Source organism: Cnephaeus nilssonii (assembly GCF_951640355.1).
Source record: "Cnephaeus nilssonii genome assembly, chromosome: X".
Lineage (NCBI taxonomy): Eukaryota > Metazoa > Chordata > Mammalia > Chiroptera > Vespertilionidae > Cnephaeus > Cnephaeus nilssonii.
Genome location: NC_137071.1, coordinates 41,161,774 through 41,183,265, shown reverse-complemented (window position 1 = coordinate 41,183,265; position 21,492 = coordinate 41,161,774). Strand labels below are relative to the sequence as shown.

At 36.2% G+C, this 21,492-nt stretch overlaps 1 protein-coding gene across 1 annotated transcript in view; it reads right to left on the bottom strand.

Moving 5' to 3' along the window:
* ABCB7 (ATP binding cassette subfamily B member 7) overlaps positions 1-21,492 on the bottom strand; it is a 170,911-nt gene that overhangs the window by 22,167 nt on the left and 127,252 nt on the right. Inside the window, exons 6-12 of the mRNA XM_079764771.1 lie at positions 21,376-21,464; positions 21,196-21,283; positions 20,105-20,279; positions 18,854-19,011; positions 18,119-18,282; positions 17,833-17,962; positions 14,420-14,591 (exon numbers count right to left, since the gene is read on the bottom strand). Coding sequence (XP_079620897.1) covers positions 14,420-14,591; positions 17,833-17,962; positions 18,119-18,282; positions 18,854-19,011; positions 20,105-20,279; positions 21,196-21,283; positions 21,376-21,464 — 976 coding nt within the window. The remainder of the gene's footprint in view (positions 1-14,419; positions 14,592-17,832; positions 17,963-18,118; positions 18,283-18,853; positions 19,012-20,104; positions 20,280-21,195; positions 21,284-21,375; positions 21,465-21,492) is intronic.

The window sequence follows — 21,492 nt, the reverse complement described above, 5'->3', positions numbered from 1 at the left end:
CAAGAGCTGGCTCTTTGAAAGGATAAACAAGATTGATGAACCTCTAGCCAGGCTCATCAAGAAGCAAAGAGAGAAGACCCGAGTAAACAAAATCAGAAATGAAAGAGGTAAAATAACAACAGACCCCACAGTAATATGAAGAATCATAAAAAAATACTATGAGCAACTTTATTTGAAGAAACTGGTCAACCTAGAAGAAATGGACATATTCCTAAAAAAAAAAAAAACAACTTCCAAAACTCAACCAGGAGGAATAAAAAAATCTGAATAGGCCGATAACTATGGAGGAAAGTGAAGCAGTAATAAAAAAAACTTCCAACAAACAAAAGCCCTGGACCAAATGGCTTCACAGGGGAGTTTTATCAAACATTCAAAGAAGAAATAAAACGTATCTTCCTCAGACAATTCTAAAAAATTCAAGAGGAAGGAGCACTTCCAAGCTCTTTCTACAAAGCCAGCATTACCCTAATCCTAAAACCAGATAAAGATAATACAAAGAAAGAGAATTACAGGCCAATATCCCTCATGACCAAAGATGCCAAAATCCTCAATAAAATTATAGCTAACCGAATCCAGCATTATATTAGAAAGATCATACACTGTGACCAAGTGGGATTTATTATGGGGATGCAAGGATGGTACAATATTCACAAATCAATAAATGTGATACACCACATAAACAAATTGAGAGATAAAAACCATATAATCATATCCATTGATGCAGAAAAAGCATTTGACAAAATCCAACAAACTTTCTTGATAAAAACTCTCAGCAAGGTAGGAATAGAAGGACTATACCTCAACATAATAAAAGCCAAATATGATAAACCCACAGCCAACATCATACTCAATGGGCAAAAACTAAACCCATTTCCCCTAACAACAGGAACAAGACAGGGATGCCCACTCTCACCACTCCTCTTTGACACAGTACTGGAAGTACTAGCCATTGCGATCAGAGAAGAAGAAATAAAAGGCATCCAAATTGGAAAAGAAGAAGTAAAACTGCCCTTATTCGCAGATGACATGATACTGTACATATAAAACCCCAAAGACTCCAACAAAAACTAGTAGATTTAGTAAATGAATTCAGCAATGTAGCAGGATACAAAATCAACACCCAGAAGTCAATGGCTTTTCTATACACCAATAATGAACTCACAGAAAGAGAAATTTAAAAAGCAATCCCATTTATCATTGCAACAATAAAATTAAGATACCTAGGAATAAACTTAACCAAGGAGACAAAGGACTCATAAAATTCCAGGACACTAAAAAAAGAGATAGAGGAAGACATGAACAAATGGAAGAATATACCATGTTCATGGATTGGTAGAATCAACATCATTAAAATGTCCATACTACCCAAAACAATCTATAAATCCAATGCAATCCCCATTAAAATACCAAGGGCATACTTCAAAGACTTAGAACAAATTCTCCAAAAATTCTTCTGTAATAATAATAAAAAAAAGACCCTGAATAGCTGCAGCAATCTTTTTTTAAAAATATATATTTTTGTTGATTGTAGAGAGGAAGGGAGAGGGAGAGAGAGATAGAAACATCAATGATGAGAGAGAATCACTGATTGGCTCCCTCCTCCATGCCCCCTACTGGAGATTTAGCCCACAACCCGGCATGTGCCCCTGAATGGAATCGAACCTGGGACCCTTCAGTCTGCAGGCCGACGTTCTATCCCCTGAGCCAAACCAGCTAGGGCAGCTGCAGCAATCTTGAGAAAGAAGAACAGTGTTGGAGGGATCACAATACCAGATATCAAGATATACTACAAAGCCACTGTTCTCAAAACTGTCTGGTGCTGGCACAAGAACAGACATATAGACCAGTGGAACAGAACAGAGAACCCAAAAATCGACACAAGCCAGTATGCTCAATTAATATTTGACAAAGGAGGCAAGAGCCTACAATGGAGACAAGATAGTGTCTACAATAAATGGTGTTGGGAAAACTGGGCAGATACTTGCAAAAAAATGAAACTAGACCACCAACTTACACCATACACAAAAATAAACTCAAAATGGATAAAGGACTTAAAACGTAAGATGGGAAACCAAAAAATCTTAGAAGAAGCCATAGGCAGCAAAATAGCAGACAGCTGTTGTAGCAATATATTTACCGATACAGCTCCTAGGGCAATGGAAACTAAGGAGATAATAAACAAATGGGACTACATCAAAATAAAAAGCTTCTGCACAGCAAAAGAAACCATCAACAAGACAACAAGAAAGCTCACTGCATGGAAGAACATATTTGTCAAAGTTATCTCCGATAAGGGTTTAATCTCCAACATTCACCATTCTAGATGCCATTAAGAACATTCATGATTCATGGGAAGAGGTTAAAATATCAACATTAACAGGAGGTTGGAAGAAGCTGATTCCAAACCTCATGGATGACTTTGAGGGGTTCAAGAATTCAGTGGAAGAAGTCTGCAGATGTGGTAGAAATAGTAAGAGAACTAGAATTAGAAGTGGAGCCTGAAGATGTGACTGAATTTCTGCAATCTCAAAATAAACCTGTAATGGGTGGGGAGTTACTTCTTATGGGTAAGCACAGAAAGTGGTTTCTTGAGATAGAATCTATAGCTGGTGAAGATGCTGTGAAGATTGTTGAAGTGATGACAAAGGATTTAGAATATTTTATAAACTTAGTTCATAAAGCAGCAGCAGGTTTTGAGAGGACTGACTCCAATTTCAAAGAAGATCTGTGGGTAAAATGCTATCAAACAGCATCACATGCCAAAGAGAAATGGTTTGTGAAAGAGTCAATTGATGAGACACACTTCATTATCTTATTTTAAGAAATTGCCAGAGCCACTCCAACCTTCAGCAATAATCAACCCTGAGCAGTCAGCAGCCGTTAACATAGAGACAAGACCCTCTACCAGTGGCCACCCTGCCAAGACTGGGAGTCATAGCAGTTCTATCTAATACAAAGAAACAAACATAAGGAGACAGCCAAAATGGGAAAACAAAGAAACAGGACCCAAATAAAAGAATAGGAGTAATCTTCAGAAAAAGAGCTAAATGAGTTGGAGGCAAACAATTTATCAGAAACAGAGCTTAAAGTAATGGTTATAAGAATGCGCGACAGCAAAAAAAAAAAAAGGACATAAAAACCATGAAAAACAATCAAATGGAAATGAAGAATACCATAGTTGATATGAAGAACACATTGGAAGGAATAAACAAAACAGTAGGCTCCATGAAGAGAGGCCCGAATAACAATTTTGAAGACAAAGTAGAAAAAAAAAATCACCCAATCAGAGCATTAAAAAAATAATTAAAAAGAACGAGAATAGTTTAAGGCAGTGGTCGGCAAACTCATTAGTCAATAGAGCCAAATATCAACAGTACAACGATTGAAATTTCTTTTGAGAGTCAAATTTTTTAAACTTAAACTTCTTCTAACGCCACTTCTTCAAAATAGACTCGCCCAGGCCGTGGTATTTTGTGGAAGAGCCACACTCAAGGGACCAAAGAGCCGCATGTGGCTTGAGAGCCGCAGTTTGCCAACCACAGGTTTAAGGGAACTTTGGAACAACATGAAACAACATCTGCATCATAGGGGTACAAAGAGAAGTAGATAGCAAGAAAGGGATAGAGAACCTATTTGAAGAAATCATGACAGAAAACTTCTCTAAACTGGTGAAGGAAAAAGTCATACAAGTTAAGGAAACACAGAGAGTCACAATCAAGAAAAACCCAAAGAGGCTCATACCAAGACATATCATAATTAAAATGGTCAAGGTTAAAGAGAAAGAGAAAATATTTTTTAATTGATTGCAGGGAGCAAGGGAGAGGGAAAGATAGATAGAAACATAAATGATGAGAGAGAAACATTGATCAGCCGTCTCTTGCATGCCCCACACTAGGGATAGAGCCTGCCATCCAGGCATGTGCCTTGAATGGGAAATGAGCTGTAACCTCCTGGTTCATAGGTCAATTTTCAACCACGGAGCCATGCCGGCTGGGCCAAAGATAGAATCTTAAAGTCAGCAAGAGAGAGACAGTGAATTATCTATAAGGGAGTTCCCATAAGGCTGTCTGCTGATTTCTGAAGAGAAACACCAAAGGTTAGAGGGAATGGGGTGAAGTATTCAAAGTAATGAAAATCAAGGATCTGAAACCAAAACTACTCTATTGAGCAAGGCTATTATTTAAAATTGAAGGTTAAATAAAAAGCTTCCCAGACCAGAAAAATAAAAGCTAAAGAAGTTTAGTACCACCAAACCAGCATTGCTAGAAATGTTAAAGGGATTGCTTTAAGAAGAAAAAAAAGAGGAACGTAAGCATAAAGAGAAAAATGGCAATAAGTACCTACCAATAACATTAAATGTAAATGTCAATTTAGGTTATCTGCCAATTTTTAAACTGGATTGTTTTTCTTCCTTTTGTTAAGTTGTATGAGTTCCTTATATGTTTTGGATATTTACCCTTTACCAGATGTGTCATTGCCAAATATGTTAGCCCAGGACCTAGATAGAAATTTCTCCAAAGTGGACATATAGATGGCCAAGAGGCATATGAAAAAATGCTCAAAGTCACTATCAGAGAGATGCAAATTAAAATGACAGAATGACTACACATCAACAAATCAACAAATGACAAGTACTGGCAAGGATGTGGAGAAAAGGGAACCCTAGTACACTCCTGGTGGAAATGCAGACTGATGCAGCCATTATGAAAAACAGTATGGAGCTTCTGCAAAAAATTAAAAATGGAACTCTCATTTGACCCAATGATCCAACTTCTAGGAATATATCCTAAGAAACCCAAAACACCAATCAGAAAGAAGGTATGCACCCCTATGTTCATAGCAGCACAATTTACAATAGCTAAGATCTGGAAACAGCCCAAGTGCCCATCAGTAGATGAGTGGATAAAAAAGCTGTGGTACATTTATACCATGGAATACAATGCAGCAGTAAAAAGGAAGAATCTCTTACCCTCTGAGACAGCATGGAGGGACCTGGAGAGTATTATGCTAAGTGAAATAAGTCAGTCAGAGAAAGACAAGTATCACATGATCTCACTCATATGTGGAATCTAATTAACAAAATAAACTGATGAATGGAGTGGATCCAGAGACATGGAAGCATGGATCAGAGTGTGGAATCTCAGAGGGAAGGCAGGGGAGGGTGGGTGGGTCGGAGGTGATTAACAAAAGAACTTGTGTGCATATATGCATAACCCATGGACACAGACAATAGGGTAGAGATGGCCTGGGGTGAGGTGTGGGGGTGGACTGGAGGGGGTCAATGGGGGAAAAAGGAGATATATGTAATACTTTCAACAATAAAGATTTTTTAAAAATAAATAAGAAAAAGGGAAAAATGTAAATGGATTAAAAGTTCCAATCCAAAGATATAGAGTAGTTGAATTGATACAAAATCTCAACCCATATACTAGTATAACCTGTCTACAAGAAAACCACCTCAGAAATAAAGACTTACAAAGGCTTAAAGTGAAGGAAAGAAAACTATATTCCATTTAAATGAAAACAAACAAAAAAGCTGGTGTAGCAATACTTATATCTGACAAAATAGACTTCCAAACAAAGACCAGGTAAAACACAAAGAAGGTCATTTCATAATACTAAAAGGATGAATCCAACAAGAGGATATAACCCTGATAAACCTATATGTATCCAAAATAGGAACACGTAAATAAAAAAACTCTTGGTGGACTTAAAGGGACAGATGGACAGCAATAGAGTCATAGTAGGGGACTTTAACATGCCACTATCTTCTATGGATAGATCTTTCATAATATCAACCAGGAAACAGCAACCTTAAATGACACACTAGGTCAAATGAATTTAATTGATATTTATAGAATGTTTAATTACAGAACAAAGCAGCAGAATATACATTCTTCTCAAGTGCACATGGGATATTCTCAAAGACAGACTCCATGTTAGGACACAAAAGAACATTTAAATCACATCCAGTATGTTCTCCGACCCCAACAGCATGAAACTAGAAATTAGCCACACACACAAAAAAACACCTCAAAAAAATTAAAACACAGGGAGGCTAAATAGCATGTTATTAAACAATGAATAAGTTACCAATGAGATTAAGGAAGAAAAACAATTACCCAGAAACAAATGAAAATGAACACGCATCCCAAAAATCTAAGGGACACAGGGAAAGAAGTCTTGAGAGTAAAGGTCAAAGCATTACAGGCCTAACTCAAGAAGCAAGAAAGACTTCAAGTACAAAATCTAATCCTACAAATAAAAGAATTATAAAAAGAACAGCAGGAAAAAGCCCACTGTAAGTAGTGGGAAGGAAATAATAAAAATCTGAGCAGAAATAAATGACATAGAGATTAAAATAAAAATATCAACAAAACCAAGAGCCGGTTCTCTGAAAAGAAACACTGATGAACCTTTAACCAGATTAATCAAGAATGAAAGATAGAGGACCCACATAAATAAAATCAGAAATGAAAGAGGCGCTATTACAACTGACATCACAGAAATACAAAGGATTGTAAGAAAATATTATGAACAACTATATGCTGACAAATTGGACAACCTAGGTGAAAAGGGACAAATTCCTAGAAACATACAATCTTCCAAAACTGAAATCAGGAAGATGCAGAACCAAAAGCAACTAATGAAATCGAGGCAGTAATAAAAACAAGAAACAAAACAAACAAAAAACAACCCCCCCTCCAAAAAAAAAAAACAAACAAAACTGCCAGAAAACAAAAGTCCTGGACCAGAGGGCTTCACAGGGGAGTTTTACCAAACATTCAAAGAACTAATACCTATCCTCCTCAAACTATTACAAAAAAATCCAAAAGGAGGGAAGACTACCAAGATCTTTTTACAATGCCAGCATTATTCTAATTCTGAAATCAGATAAAGAAACTACAAAGAGCCCAGCTGACATGGTCAGTGGTTGAGCATCTACCTATGAACCAGGAAGTCATGTTTCGATTCCCGGTCAGGGCACATGCAGGGGTTGCAGTCTCAATATCTGGTGTGCGGCATGCAGGAGGCAACTGATCACTGATTCTCTCTCATCATTGATGTTTCTATCTCTCTCTCTCTCCCTCTCTGAAATCAATAAAAATATATTTTTAGAAAATCATAGTCCAGTATCCCTGATGAATACAGATGTAAAAATCCTTAATAAAATATTAGGAAATCACATCCAGCAGTACATTAAAGAGATCACACACCATGACCAAATGGGACTTATTCTGGTGATGCAAGGCTGTTACAATATTCGCAAATCAATCAATGTGATACATCACATAAACAACAAAAAAAGATAAAAGTCACATGATCATATCAATAGAAGCAGAAAAAGCACTCAATGAAACCCAGCACCCATTTATGATAAAAACTCTCAGCAAAGTGGAAATAGAGGGTTCATACCTCCACATAATAAAGGCCATTTATGACAAACCTACAGCTGATATCATATTCAATGGTCAAAAGCTAAAAATGTTTACCTTAAAATCACAGGGGAAAACTTTCACCACTCTTATTCAACACTAGAGGCCCCGTGCACAAAATTCGTGTGGGGGGGAGGGGGTGTCCCTCAGCCCAGCCCTCACTGTCTCCAATCTGAGACTCCTTGGGGGATGTCCGATTGCTGGTTTAGGCCCGATTCCTCTCACAATCCAGGACTGCTGGCTCCTAACCACTCGCCTGCCTGCCTGATTGCCCATAACCACTCTGCCTGCCAGCCTGATAGCCCCCTAATTGCTCCCCTGCTGGCATGATCGTCCCCAACTGCCCTCCCCTGCTGGTCCGATCTCCTCCAACTGCCCTCCCTGCTGGCCTGATTGCCCCCAACTGCCTTCCCCTGCGGGACTGAGGGGACTGAGGCTGGATGAGGCTGGATGCTGCGGGGACTGGATGAGGCTGGGCTGAGGGGACTGGGGGACTGAGGCTTGATGAGGTGGGGCTGAGGGGACTGGGGGACTCTGGCTGGATGAGGCGGGGCTGAGGGGCCTAGGGGAGTGAGGCTGGATGAGGCAGGGCTGAGGGGACTGGGCGCCGCCATCTTGTGAGGGTGTGATGGTCAATTAGCATATTCCCTCTTTATTAGATAGGATGGAACTGGAAGTTCTAGCCACAGCAATCAGAAAAGAAGAAAAAATAAAAGGCATCCAGATTGGAAAGGAGGAAAAAGCTGTCATTATTCACAGATGACATGATACTGTATATTAAAAACCCTAATGACTCCTCCAAATAACTAGCTCTAATAAATGAATTCGGCAAGACAGCAGGATACAAAATCAATGGCATTTTTATATACTAATAATGAACTCCCAGAAAGAGAAACTGAGAAAAAAATCCCATTTACTATTGCAACAAAAAAATAAAGTACGTAGGAATAAATTTAATTAGGGATGTAAAAGACCTATACTCGAAAAATTATAGGACACTACAAAGAAATTGAGGAAGATACAAATAAGTGGAAGCACAGACCCTGTTCCTGTATTGAAAGAATTAACATTAAAATGTCCTTACTATCCAAAGCAATCTATAGATTCAATGCAATTAAAATACCAACAGCATATTTCACATATCTATAAAAAATAATCCAAAAATGTATATGGAATAAAAAAAAAGATCCCAAATAGCCACAGCAATCTTGATAAAGAAGAGCAAAGTTCGAGGTATCACAATACTGGATATCAAACTATACTACAAGGCCATTATAATCAAAAGAGTCTGGTACAGGCATAAAAACAGGCATATAGACAAAAGAAACAGAATGCAGAGCCCAGAAACTAACCTATGTCTCTAAGGACAATTAATATTTGACAAAGGAGGCAAGAGTAGTCAGTCTCCTCAATAAATGGTGCTGGGAAAATTGGAAAGTTACATGCAAAAAAATGACAGTAGACCACTAACTTACACTATACACAAGAATAAACTCAAAGTGGATAAAAGAGTTCAATGTCAGTTGTGAAATAATAAAAATCCTATAAGGAAATATAGGCAGCAAAATCTCAGACATCTCTCATAGCAAGATGTTTACAGATACATCTCCTAACACAAAGGAAACTAAGGAGAAAATAAACAAATGGGACTACTCAAAATAAAAAGCTTTTGCACTGCAAAAGAAACCATCAACAAAATGAAAAGAGAACCCACTATATGGGAGAACATATTTGCCAATGATATATCTGATAAGGGGCTAATTCCCAAAATATATAAAGAACTCATACAACTCAACACCAGAAAGACACACAAATCCAATTAAGAAATGGGCATAGGACCTGAATAGACACTTCTCCAGAGGACATACAAATGAAAAAAATGCTCATTGTAATTAAACATTAGAGAGATGCAAATTAAACCACAAATACATATCACCTCACACCTGTCAGAATGGGTACTATCAATAAATCAACAAACAGCAAGTGCTGAGGAGGATGTGTAGAAAAGGGAACCCTAGTGTACTAATGGTGGGGAATGCAGAATGATGCAGCCACTGAGGAAAAGTTTATGGAGTTTCCTCAAAAAATTAAAAGTGGAACTACCTTATGACCCAGTAATCCCACTTCTGGGAAGATATCCTAAGAATTCTGAAACACCAATCAGAAATAATATGTGCACCCCTATCATTGCAGCAATATTTAAAATAGCCAAGATCTGGAAACAGCCCAAGTGCCCATCAGTAGAAGAATGGATAAAAAAAGCTGTGGAATATTTACACAATGAAATACTATGCAGCTGTCTCATCAAAAGATATCTGAACCTGGAGATTATTATGCTAAGTGTAATAAGCCAGTCAGAGAAAAACACAAATATCATATGATCTCACTTATATGTGGAATCTAATGAACAAACTAAACTGACAAACAAAATAGAACCAGAGACATGGATACATGGTATAAACTGACAGATGAGAGGGGAGGTGGGTGGTACAGATAGGATGACAGAAGGTGAAGAGAATGGGCAAAGAACATATATGCACTGACCATGGACACAGACAACAATGTGGTGAGGTCCAGAGGGTGAGCAGGGCAAGGTCTAGATAGCGGTGGCAAAGGGGGAGACAATAGGGAACATCTGTAATAATGTCAACAATTTTTAAAAAGTTCCTCCAACCAGCAAAAATTATGACTCGCTGAAGGTTCAAATGGTCATTAGAATTTTTTAGCAATAAAATATTTTTAAATTTATATAAATTATTTTTAAGACATATTTTGTTATATACTTAAGTGACTATAATATAATGTAATCTTAACTTTTATATGCACTGGAAAACCAAAAAATTTGTGACATGCTTTATTGTGATATTTCATTTTATTGTGGTACTCTGGAGCCAAACCCAAAATATCTCTGAGGTATAGCTGTATAAAAGGTGGTGCTTTACTTAATAAGTCCCTTTTGGCTTCTTTTCTTGTCTGTTATCTATTAATTTATTAATATCTGAAAAAATATTTTTCAGCTTCAGTAAGCTCTTCAGGAAATAAATTCCACCTTTTTATTTTCTGGTACACCAAGTATATTTGTTCTGCAATTTATTTTCTTCAACCTATAAAAGGACTCCTTGTATCTAATATTAATGCCTAAGTATATATTCATACTATCCGCATTCTTCCCCTTTTCATAAGATCAAAATGTCCCTAACAAAGCAGACACTATGACAGAACTATCTGCTGATCCAGCTAGTAACTCAGCAACAGAAAGCTCCTAAAAGAAGCAGACACTCAGAGGAAGGATTCGTTTTGTCATTTTTTTAATTTGAGATTTTTAATTAAATTCATTGGGGTAACATTGGTTAATAAAATTATATAGGTTTCAAGTGTACAATTCTTTAATACATCATCTGTATATTGCATTGTGTATTCACCAACCAAAGTTTTTAATGTGCCTCCCAAATTTCAAATCGAAACCAACCCAGTTCCAATTTTATTGAATATAATTTTGGAACTTGAAGAAGAGCATTTGTTTATCTCTACCAGAATTGAGCATAGATGCCAATTAATACACTGCTCATTTTGAGATGTCTGGTTGTAAGGCGATGGGTATCAGGTAAAAATAACATTTCTTTAGCCATTCCTACTCTCAAAGGTATGCTGAGAGGGGAAACAAATGGTTGGAAAATGCAATGTGGCATAGTCATCTGAGTCAAAGTCATAAGTTGAGGAAGGTAGCCCATATTATGTGACAAATTGGGAATTTCCAGAGTCAGCCAAATGGACAAATAATCTGAGGGTGAGCTAGTTAATTGGAAATTACTCCTATTAAAAGCAATGGTAAAGTATAAAAGTGAACTGGAATGATACAGGCACCTTATACTACTAATTAATGACCAAATAACTATTACAAACCAACTAAATGTGAAAATAATCTTTAACATTTTCTAAACCTAGATCAAAACTTTCTAACAGACTGTAAATTCCTTGAGAGAAGATTGGCTTATGCTTCATCTTTTTAACTCTCAAATCATGTAGCATAGTAGATTGCAGGTAGTAAGGTATACTGGTTAATAATGAGGATTTTATAATCAAAGAAAATATGATAATTTCAAGAGAAACATCAAAAGTGCTTTATTCAAAGTAATGTATATCGCTAGCTACACATTTCCCCATCTTTCAGGTAATTTGTGGATACCGTCCCAAAAGAACTTTTCTTGTTTTGAGGCAAACCATTCAGAGACCCAATTTTTCACTTCTTCGTATGTTTTGAAGTGCTGCTCAGAAAGTGCGTGTGCCATCGATTGGAACAAGTGGTAATCTGAAGGAGCCAGGTCTGGTGAATACAGCGAGTGGGTTAATACTTCCCAGGCAAGATCTTTTAACGTGTCTTTAACTGGTTTTGAAGTGTGTGATGATGCGTCATCATGAAACAAAATTACTTTGCCGTGTCTTCTGGAACATTCTGGTTGTTTCACAATCAAAGCATGGTTCAAATTGATTATTTGTTGTCGGTAGCGATCAGTATTAACGGTTTCACCTGGTTTTAGAAGTTCATAATACACCACACCTTCCTGATCCCACCAAACGCAGAGCATTGTCTTCTTTCCGAAGTGATTTGACCTTTCAGTCGATGTTGATGGTTGATCTGGATCAACCCATGCTTTTGTGCATTTGGGATTCTCAAAATAAATCAACTTTTCATTGCCAGTCACAATTCGATGCAAAAAAGACTTTCTTTCATGCCACTGAAGCAACATTTTACTGATGACTTTTCAGTTTTCCATGTGTCTTTCCTTCAGTTGATGTAGCACCCATTTTTCTTCCTTTAAAATCTTTCCCATTGCTTGTAAACAATCGGAAATTGTTTGCTGAGCAACGTTTAATCTTTCTGCAAGTTGTTTCTGAGTTTGACATTCATCTTCATCTAATAATGCTTATAATTATTGGTCTTCAAACTTTTTCAGTTGACCTGGACGTTCTTTGTCTTTCACATCGAAATCATCACTTTTAAAGCATTTAAACCAGCGTTCACAAGTATCTTGAGATGGAGCATGTTCACCATAAGCTTCCCGAAGTATTCAGCAGCACTTTTCTTCAAAATAAAGTAATGAATTATAACTTCCCGCAAATGCTCTTTTTTTTTGGCACGAAATTTGACATTTTTAAGTGTAAAAATATCTATGATGTTAACACCTTCAGCAAATTTGACATATGAAGTTTTGAAGCTTGTTGTCAATATAACAAAATAGCATACATAACAAATTGCATATGTATCAACATATGTGTAACTCCATCTATTGAAAAAAACCTGCATTATTTACCAGTACACCTGGTATACCGGTTTATAGATAAAAAATAAATGATGTAGATATCTCTACATCATGTATATACTAGAAGCCCAGTGCACAACATTCGTGCACTCGGGGGGGGGGGGAGGGGGGCCCTCAGCCCAGCCTGCGCCCTTTTGCAGTCCAGGAGCCCTCGGGGAATGGGCCTAAGTTGGCAGTTGGACATCCTTAGCACTGTTACAGAGGCAGGAGAGGCTCCGCCACCGCCACTGCACTCACCAACTGTCAGCCCAGCTTGTGGCTGAGCAGCGCACCCACTGTGGGAGTGCACTGACCACCTGGGGGCAGCTCCTGCATTGAGTGTCTGCCCCCTGGTGGTCAGTGCACATCATAGCAACCAGTCATTCCACTGTTCGGTTGATTTGCATATTACCCTTTTATTTTTATAGGATATGTTTATAGATATATGCATCTGTATCTATATATTATGTATGTACTAGAAGCCCGGTGCACTAATTCGTGCATGGGTAGGGTCCCTAGGCCTGGCCGGTGATCAGGGCTGATCAGGTTCCCCGCCTACCTGCCTCCCCTCCCCTTTCCCTTGCCAACCGCACGCGCTGCCACAACTTGGTTCCCCCCACCTCTCCACCTCCTCCTTCCCTCGCTCCCTAATCCATGCTGTGAACAAATGAAGCCAGTTTGTAACAAAGAGAAATGGGGATATATTAAAATTCATGCATACTATTCTTTATTCCCCTTTTGCCTTACTCCTATCCCTAATCTATAAATTTCCTCCTTAAACTAAAATAGAATGAAGAATAAATGTAAAGGATTCAGTATATGAGTTACATTAATACTTGCAGGCATTAGATATTACTGTACTCTGGAATGCAAATAATTTGGGGCAAAGAAACATATTTATGGACCCTCCAAAAATTCAGTCATTTTAGGATAATTCATTATTAAACCTTATCAATCTCATAATTAAACACTTAAATAGAAATGTAGAAGCCCCAAATTTACTTGACCATTAAATCAACAAGGACATATAAATGAAGATTGCTGTAAGGAACATATGGTGTCACCTGGGTACTAGACTTATCGGGGTGATTATTTCATAAGGTATATGAAAGTCTAACCACTATGTTATACATATGAAACGAATATATACTGCATGTCAACTGTAATTGAAAAGTAATTTACAAAAAAAAGTATAACAGTTAAGTATATTCTGTACAAGGAAGTCTAAAGTATTCAAAACATTACATAATAATCGAGGAAATTATGATGAGATACACTAGTAACTACCAAATTACTTCTTTCTACTCTTACTACTTTCCAAGGAGAATAATGATCCTGGCTTTCCTTTAATATTAAGAATATGGGTAACAAGTTAATACTGATTTGAGCATATATCCATAACTTACTATTAAGCACTTAACGTGTTTGCAGCTGCAAAAGAAAAAAAAAAGACTTGTATGATTTGAGAACACTTACTTCTGATCTATCAGATTGTTTACAGTGATGGATAGGAGGCTTGGGGACCTTGTCTAAAGCACTTGGATAAGCACTAGGTTTGAATACTACTACTGTATTTTCTAGAAAATGCCTATGACAAATTAAAGTTTGAAGGGAGTATCCAAGTGTGGTGGTGGTCTGTGTGTGTGTGGGCAGGGGGGTAGGGGAGATCTAAACCCTAATTACCTGAAAGCTTGAGTCCTCGTTCCCCTACTTGGGTGTCATATCCATGTGGCATTCGAAGAATTGCATCATGGAGTCCAGCTAATTTTGCCACTGCATACACATCCTCAGGTGAAGCACTGATGTTTCCATATAACAAGTTGTAGTAAATGGTATTATGGAAGAGGACAGCATCCTGGAGCAGACACACACACACACACACACACACACACACACACTTATGTTCATCATAAAGATTATTAAAATAACAGTAAAGACATAAAGGCATAAAGAGTAAAACATGATAACCCCCCACATCCCTGCAATTCCATTTCCCTTCCCAGAGATAATCACCATTAACAATTTGCTGTGTATTATTGCTGATTTTTTTCAATCCATTTATAGGCCTAAACATACCCCTTTTTTTTCAACACAAATGGTGACATATTATATGTATTATTTTGCAAATTGTTTTTTTTTTTCACTTAACACATCCTGGAGATTGTATATATCAGTAATAGAAACCTACTTCATTCTTTGTAACAGTTGTGTAATATTAAGGGTACATCATAGTTTATTTATCCATTCCTCTATTGATGGACAATGTAGTTTCTAAATTGTTACTACAAAGAATGTTGAAATATCATTGTATATATGACTTTGTGCACCCATGTATTTCTTTCTGTAAGAAGGATTCCTATAAGTAGACTGAGTTGAAAAGTAATCATATGTTTATCCATTGATAGTATTGCCCGACAGTCTTAAAATGCTGACAAGTATACATTCCAACCAATAGTGTATGAGGGTGCCAAGTCTCCATATGCTCAGCAATACTGGATATTAGTAAGTTTTAGTTGATGTTACTTTAGGAGTAAAATGTGCTTTTGGTTTAAATTAGCATTTCCCAAATTAATAGTGAGGTAGAATATGTCTTTACAAAAACATGTTTCTCAAAGCTTTTAAATTGAACTTAAAACAAAGAAAACAAAATATGAAAGTTCACTGCAAATAGTCATTTGTTATTTCAATTTATTCTGACATAGCAAACTAAACCTAATTTAATTAGAGCATCCATCTCCCACTTCTCTTTAAGACTCCAAATGATTGGAAGGCAATAGTTAGTGAGATGAAATAAAATTACTCCATTAGTTCAAATTAACAAGGATACTCAATTAAAACTTCTTTAACATCATAATCAGAATTTTAGATATTTAAATATTTTAACCATTTATATTCCTACTAATATAAAATATTAATTTATTAAGTTGGAAATTAAACCAAATAAGCTTAAAGTTCTATAAAGAGAAAATACTTATTTTTAAATACTTTATATTCAGAAAAAAATTGACAAACAAATGCTAACTGGAAACTTTGAAAATACAAAAAATAAGGTAAAATAAAAATGAATTTAATAATCTATAATCCAATAACTACTATTATCCAAAATGTTTCTCCTATCTTTTTTCTCTACTGACATGTATTCATTTAATATTTAAAAATTGGGGATTTTATGTTTTGTTTTGGTATCCTCTTTTTCAACAAACTTTGTATCTGAGTATTTTGCCAAAACTCAATATTCTTTAAAAACTTGGTATTTACAAATGGCTGTATGACATTTGATACTATGATAATTTAACCATCTACTTATTATTTGACATTTATATTGTTTCTAACTTCTGCTATTATAAATACTGCTGTAATGAGTATCTTTGCATATAAAAATCTGTTCGCATCTGTTCATTTCCTTACTAAAACTTCCTAGGGGCAGAATTATTGGAATAAAGGGTGTGAGTATTTTTCAGGTTCTTGATACATATTGCCAATTTGCTCATCAGGAAAGCTGTATACTTTCACCAGCAAAACAAGAGACTGGCCATTTAATTCACAGCCCTGACCAAGCTGGATGCCATGAATTTTAAAATCCTTGACAATCTGGTTGTTAAGTAAAAAAATAAATGGCATTCCATGGTTGATTTAATTTATATTGCTAAGGCCTCCAATGAGGATAAACATCTCCTCTTTCCTTTATTGACCACATATATTAATCCTTAATGAATAAAATGTTTTCTTTTTCAAGAGAATGGCTGGAATCTAGTTATACATAGTTATATGGATGAGGACAATAAGCCCTAAGTAGGCAGAGCCCATAATTCAGTTTATTTGATATACAGTTTAGGTCAGTGTTTTCCAACATATAGTTTATGAATATCTGTATCAGAATCACCTAGGTCAGTGGTCGGCAAACTCATTAGTCAACAGAGCCAAATTTCAACAGTACAATGATTGAAATTTCTTTTGAGAGCCAAATTTTTTAAACTTAAACTTCTTCTAACGCCACTTCTTTAAAATAGACTCGCCCAGGCCATGGTATTTTGTGGAAGAGCCACCCTCAAGGGGCCAAAGAGCCACATGTGGCTCGTGAGCCGCAGTTTGCCAACCACGGACCTAGGTGGTATATTAAAAAACATAGGTTTCTCGGCGCCATATTGCAATCCTAAATGAGAACCAAGGTGTGTGAGAGAGAGTGCTGGCATTTCAATAAACTCCGTAGGTGAGTCATACACACTAACATTTGGAATTCTCAGTGAAAGGGAGGACAAAGCAGAATGGAATGTGTCAGATCACTTGGGGACCTTTTACAAGTTACACATCCCTGTCTGATCCCTTTTCTACAGTTCTTCCAGGGAATCTGATTCTGATTCTAGGCTGCAACTTATTCCCAGGTCTCTATTGGCTTTCAGCATAAGAAAAACTCACATCCTATAAAAGCTATCTCCTTCTTGTCTTCTAGACTCTTACTCTGGCTTTACTTGTCCCTTCCACCCCTCCACCCCTTTACCCCAAAGTCATTCAGCAAATATTTGTTAAATGCTTACTATGGGTCAGGAACTGTGCTTGGTACTGAAGGGACAGTGGTGAACATGGCATACAAACTTGACGTTGGCAGCAAAAACTGCTTTGTAATTTTTATAAATTTACTATATCTAAAACTATTCAAAATTACAATAATAGTTTTCACTTACTGAACAATTGCATAATGAACATTGTGCTTGGTGCTTTACACATATATCTCTAATCTATAATAATTCTATCCTATAAGAGAAATAGTATCTTGTTTTATAGATGAGGAAACTGAGGCCAAAACCACAGAATTTATAAGGGTTAGAACTGGAGTTAGAATCAGGTTCTGTTTGATACCAGTGTTGGCTCTTTCCTCTATATTACTCTGTCTTTCTAAGGCTTAAAAACAAAGTCTTTCCATCGTGCAGACATTTCATTCATTTTTTTTCAGTCTTTTTGGTAGCAGAATTTGACCTACAGGGCTTAATGTTTCCTAATTAGAACATATTGACTCCTTGGATTCAAATTATTCTGGTAAAAGAGCCACCAACCCAGTTTATCTTCCCCCAAGTAGTTTTCTTCTTTCATTTAAATACCTGAGGCACTACTCCCACTGCTCTCCGAAGGCTCTCCAGACTCACATCTTGTATATTTTGACCAGCAAGGTAAATGTTACCCTTTTGAGGCTCATAGAAGCGAAACAACAGCCTCACTATTGTGGATTTCCTGAAATTGGATATAAGGAAAAGTTATTTAGCTCCTAATGACATTAGGGAACCCCTGTTTGACAACAGTATTCATTCTATTTTCATAAAGAAAAGCTATTACATTGGGAATTATTAATTAATGATGCAGAATTTTATAAATAACTAAATTACCCACCCTGACCCACTACCTCCTACAATGGCCACTTTCTTTCCTGCAGGGACTTCAAAAGATATTCCACTAAGAACTTTCTGCCCCTCAATGTATTCAAAATGCACATTATCAAAGGCCACCGTAGCTGTCTGTGGTGTGATCTGAAGGGGAGATGCCATCACTTTGTCCTAGCAGAGAAGAGACAAAAAAAAAAAAAGCCACTTTACATACTTCCTAGAGTACAACTATGCAGATAATTTTCTAATTCACAGAGATAAAAAGGAAAATAATGGGAAGAAGGTAGTTTATAAGTACAGTTAGACCACTTTCAAACATGCTTTTAAAAACTTGCTTTTCACTTTTCAACGCTAAGGTAAAAAATCCTGGATGCTTTAATTTTTCAGTATTTTGGGAGGGAGGTAAAGGGATGCTGGATAGGGGAGTAAGGAAGCAAAGGATGTAAGAAGAGGCAATTGCACATCGTGTATCATTATTATCAAAAATAAGTCAAGTGTAAGTACAAATAATTCCAGTTAACAATATTTAGCTTCTAGGCATAATATTCTTTGTCAACACTGTAAGGTTTCTAAAGATAGAAGTAAAAACCGTAACAATTTCCTAATAGACATGATAATCTCAATTTCTGCAAAATCAAAATTGGTTTCCTAACATGGTCATGTAAGAATATTCCCCTAGAATAATCCTATTAATGGGACAAAACTCACATGCTTTTCAAAAGGTACTAAATAAATTACTTACTTTAATTCGGGTGTCTACCTTGAGTAATGTAAACAAGGTATTCATATCTATGAGTGCTTGTCTAGTTTCTCTATATACAGTTCCCAGAAAGTTCAGGGGTAATGAAAGCTGAAAAAGCAGTCCATTCACCATTACTAGATCTCCAACGGTAAGGGTACCTTAATATGCAATTGGCAGAAGAAGAAAAAAAGGTATTTTAGATGTTATTAACTGTTCCAATTTAAAGTAGAGAAAGTCTATTACTCTGGAATACAGTTCAAAATGTACAAAATAAAAAAAATGTACAAAATCAGCAACTCTTAGGCCTACTTAAATTACAAAGCATTTTTAAAATTAAATTTATTGGGTTGACATTAGTTAATATATGTTTCAAGTGTACATTTCTATGACATACCATCTATATATTATATATTGCTCTGTGTGCCTAATGCCCAAAGTCAAATCTTCTTCCGTCACCATATATTTGACCCCCTTTACCCTTTAGTCCATAATTTAGGAATACAGGGCACTTGATATACGCTGAGTAGAATAGGAAAAGTCCACCCATACACTATGCATTATACACACAAAAATATGGCTTAAGTGAGGATAAAAACCGAAGGCTGAAAATCTCTCCTTAAGCTAGTTTCTTTGTAATATAAAAAAAGAAATTTTAAAAAGAGTATATATTAAAAAATTGGAGCAAATGCACGTCATGATTAAAAATGATAAAACATGTATTAAGGTAACAGTGAATAAATGAATCCTAACTTGAACGGCAAGGTAACAAAAATGAGGCACAGCCATTATTAATTTTTGAAATATTTTTCAAATAAAAAACTATTAGAAAGGTTAAAAGGTTACTAGTAATTCTAAAGAAAAGATTGCTTGAGTTTTAGTCCTTTGGACTAAACACTAGTTACAATGATTTTCAGGTCAATAAGAGAAATTAGAAACTTTAGATGCTAAAAAAAAGTTACTCCTCAAACAATCAGATTGCAGGCCCGAAAAATATATAAACAGAAATTCCAACCAATGAGAGAGCCAGTGCTAAAATTGTAGTGCTAAACCAAATGAAGTAAACAAAACAAAACATTACTATACAATCAAGAAAACACATTTTGATACAAAAAGGAAAGTACTCCAAGGATGGTAAAGCACATTATTGAATATGCTTTATAATGAAGACTAATACACAAATTAATTTCATTAATCTTTATTTATAAAGGTTAAGTAAAACATCCATGAATATTAAAACCACAGATCCATTACCTGCCACAATTCCCTGACTGGCAAGCACCATTATAGCTGTTAAACCAACACTGAAAATAGCACTTTGACCAAAGTTCAGCATAGCCAGAGTAGAGGTACTTTTCAATGAAGCAGTCTCATATGTCTTCAAAAATCCATCATATCTTTGTGCTTCATAGTTTTCATTATTAAAATACTACAAAATATATAAAAATAGTAACTACATACAGGTATAATTAGAATTTATTCTCTTAAAGTGATTATTATCTTTTTAAATCAGACTTCCATGTACAGAAAAATTTTATTTATTTTTAAATATATTTTTATTGATTTCAGAGAGGTGGGAAAGGGAGAAAGAGACGGAAACATCAATGATGAGAGAGAATCACTGATTGGCTACCTCCTGCATGACCCACACTGGGGATCCAGCCCGCAACCCAGGCATGTGCCCTGACCAAGAATCGAACAGTGACCTCCTGGTTCATAGGTCAACCCTCAACCACTGAGCCACGCCAGTCGGACAAACCCATATCTTAAAAAAAGCCATCAAGGGCACATCATTCACAAACCTTCCCCATATCCCCTGGAACATTGAGTTGACAGTTGTCATTGTCCCCACTGCAATATGCCTTCTTGTATAGTCATCGGCATACTTACTTTAACTCTCAGTAGATTAACAAATTCTGGGAGGGTAAGGATTAAATATGAAGCATTCCTTTTTGCACAGAACTTAGTGCTTTGCACACAAGAGGCATTCAATAATAATTATTAAATGAAAAAATTAACAAATAATCAAAAAGAAGGCACTATGATAGGCACTCTGAAGGATAGAGAGCCAAGAACTTCCATGCTAAACTGATTAGCTTAGTGTTCATTCTGAATCAAAATGCTAACCATACTCATATCACTTTCTGATGGTGTCACAAAAAATTGAGGTGGAAATAAAGGACAATTTCTAAATAAAAGAAAAATAATAAAGTACTATTATTCTATCACACCTAAAGATACTATCTTAATCTGAAGCTCTAAGTTATAGTAAATATTAAGTTAAATGGCAAAACAAATCTTAGTGCAGTTTAAAGGCTGAAGAAAAGTATAATTGAACATAGTACCTTCACAGTTTCATAATTCAGCAGCGAGTCTATGGCAGCGTTACCTGCATCATTATCAGCTTTGTTCATTTCTATTCTAAATCTAGTTCTGTAAGACAAAGATTTGCATAGGCATGAAATGTTTGTTAAAGAAGCATAACTAATTTCCGAATCTTGACTGGCCTCTGGGGAATACCTTACCTCCACCGGGTGATGGCAACTGTGAATGCTGTGTATGCACCAAGTGTCCCAAGAGTCACCAATGCAAACTGGGCACCACATTTGTAATACTGAAGAAGGCAAAAGGAGAAAAGAGAA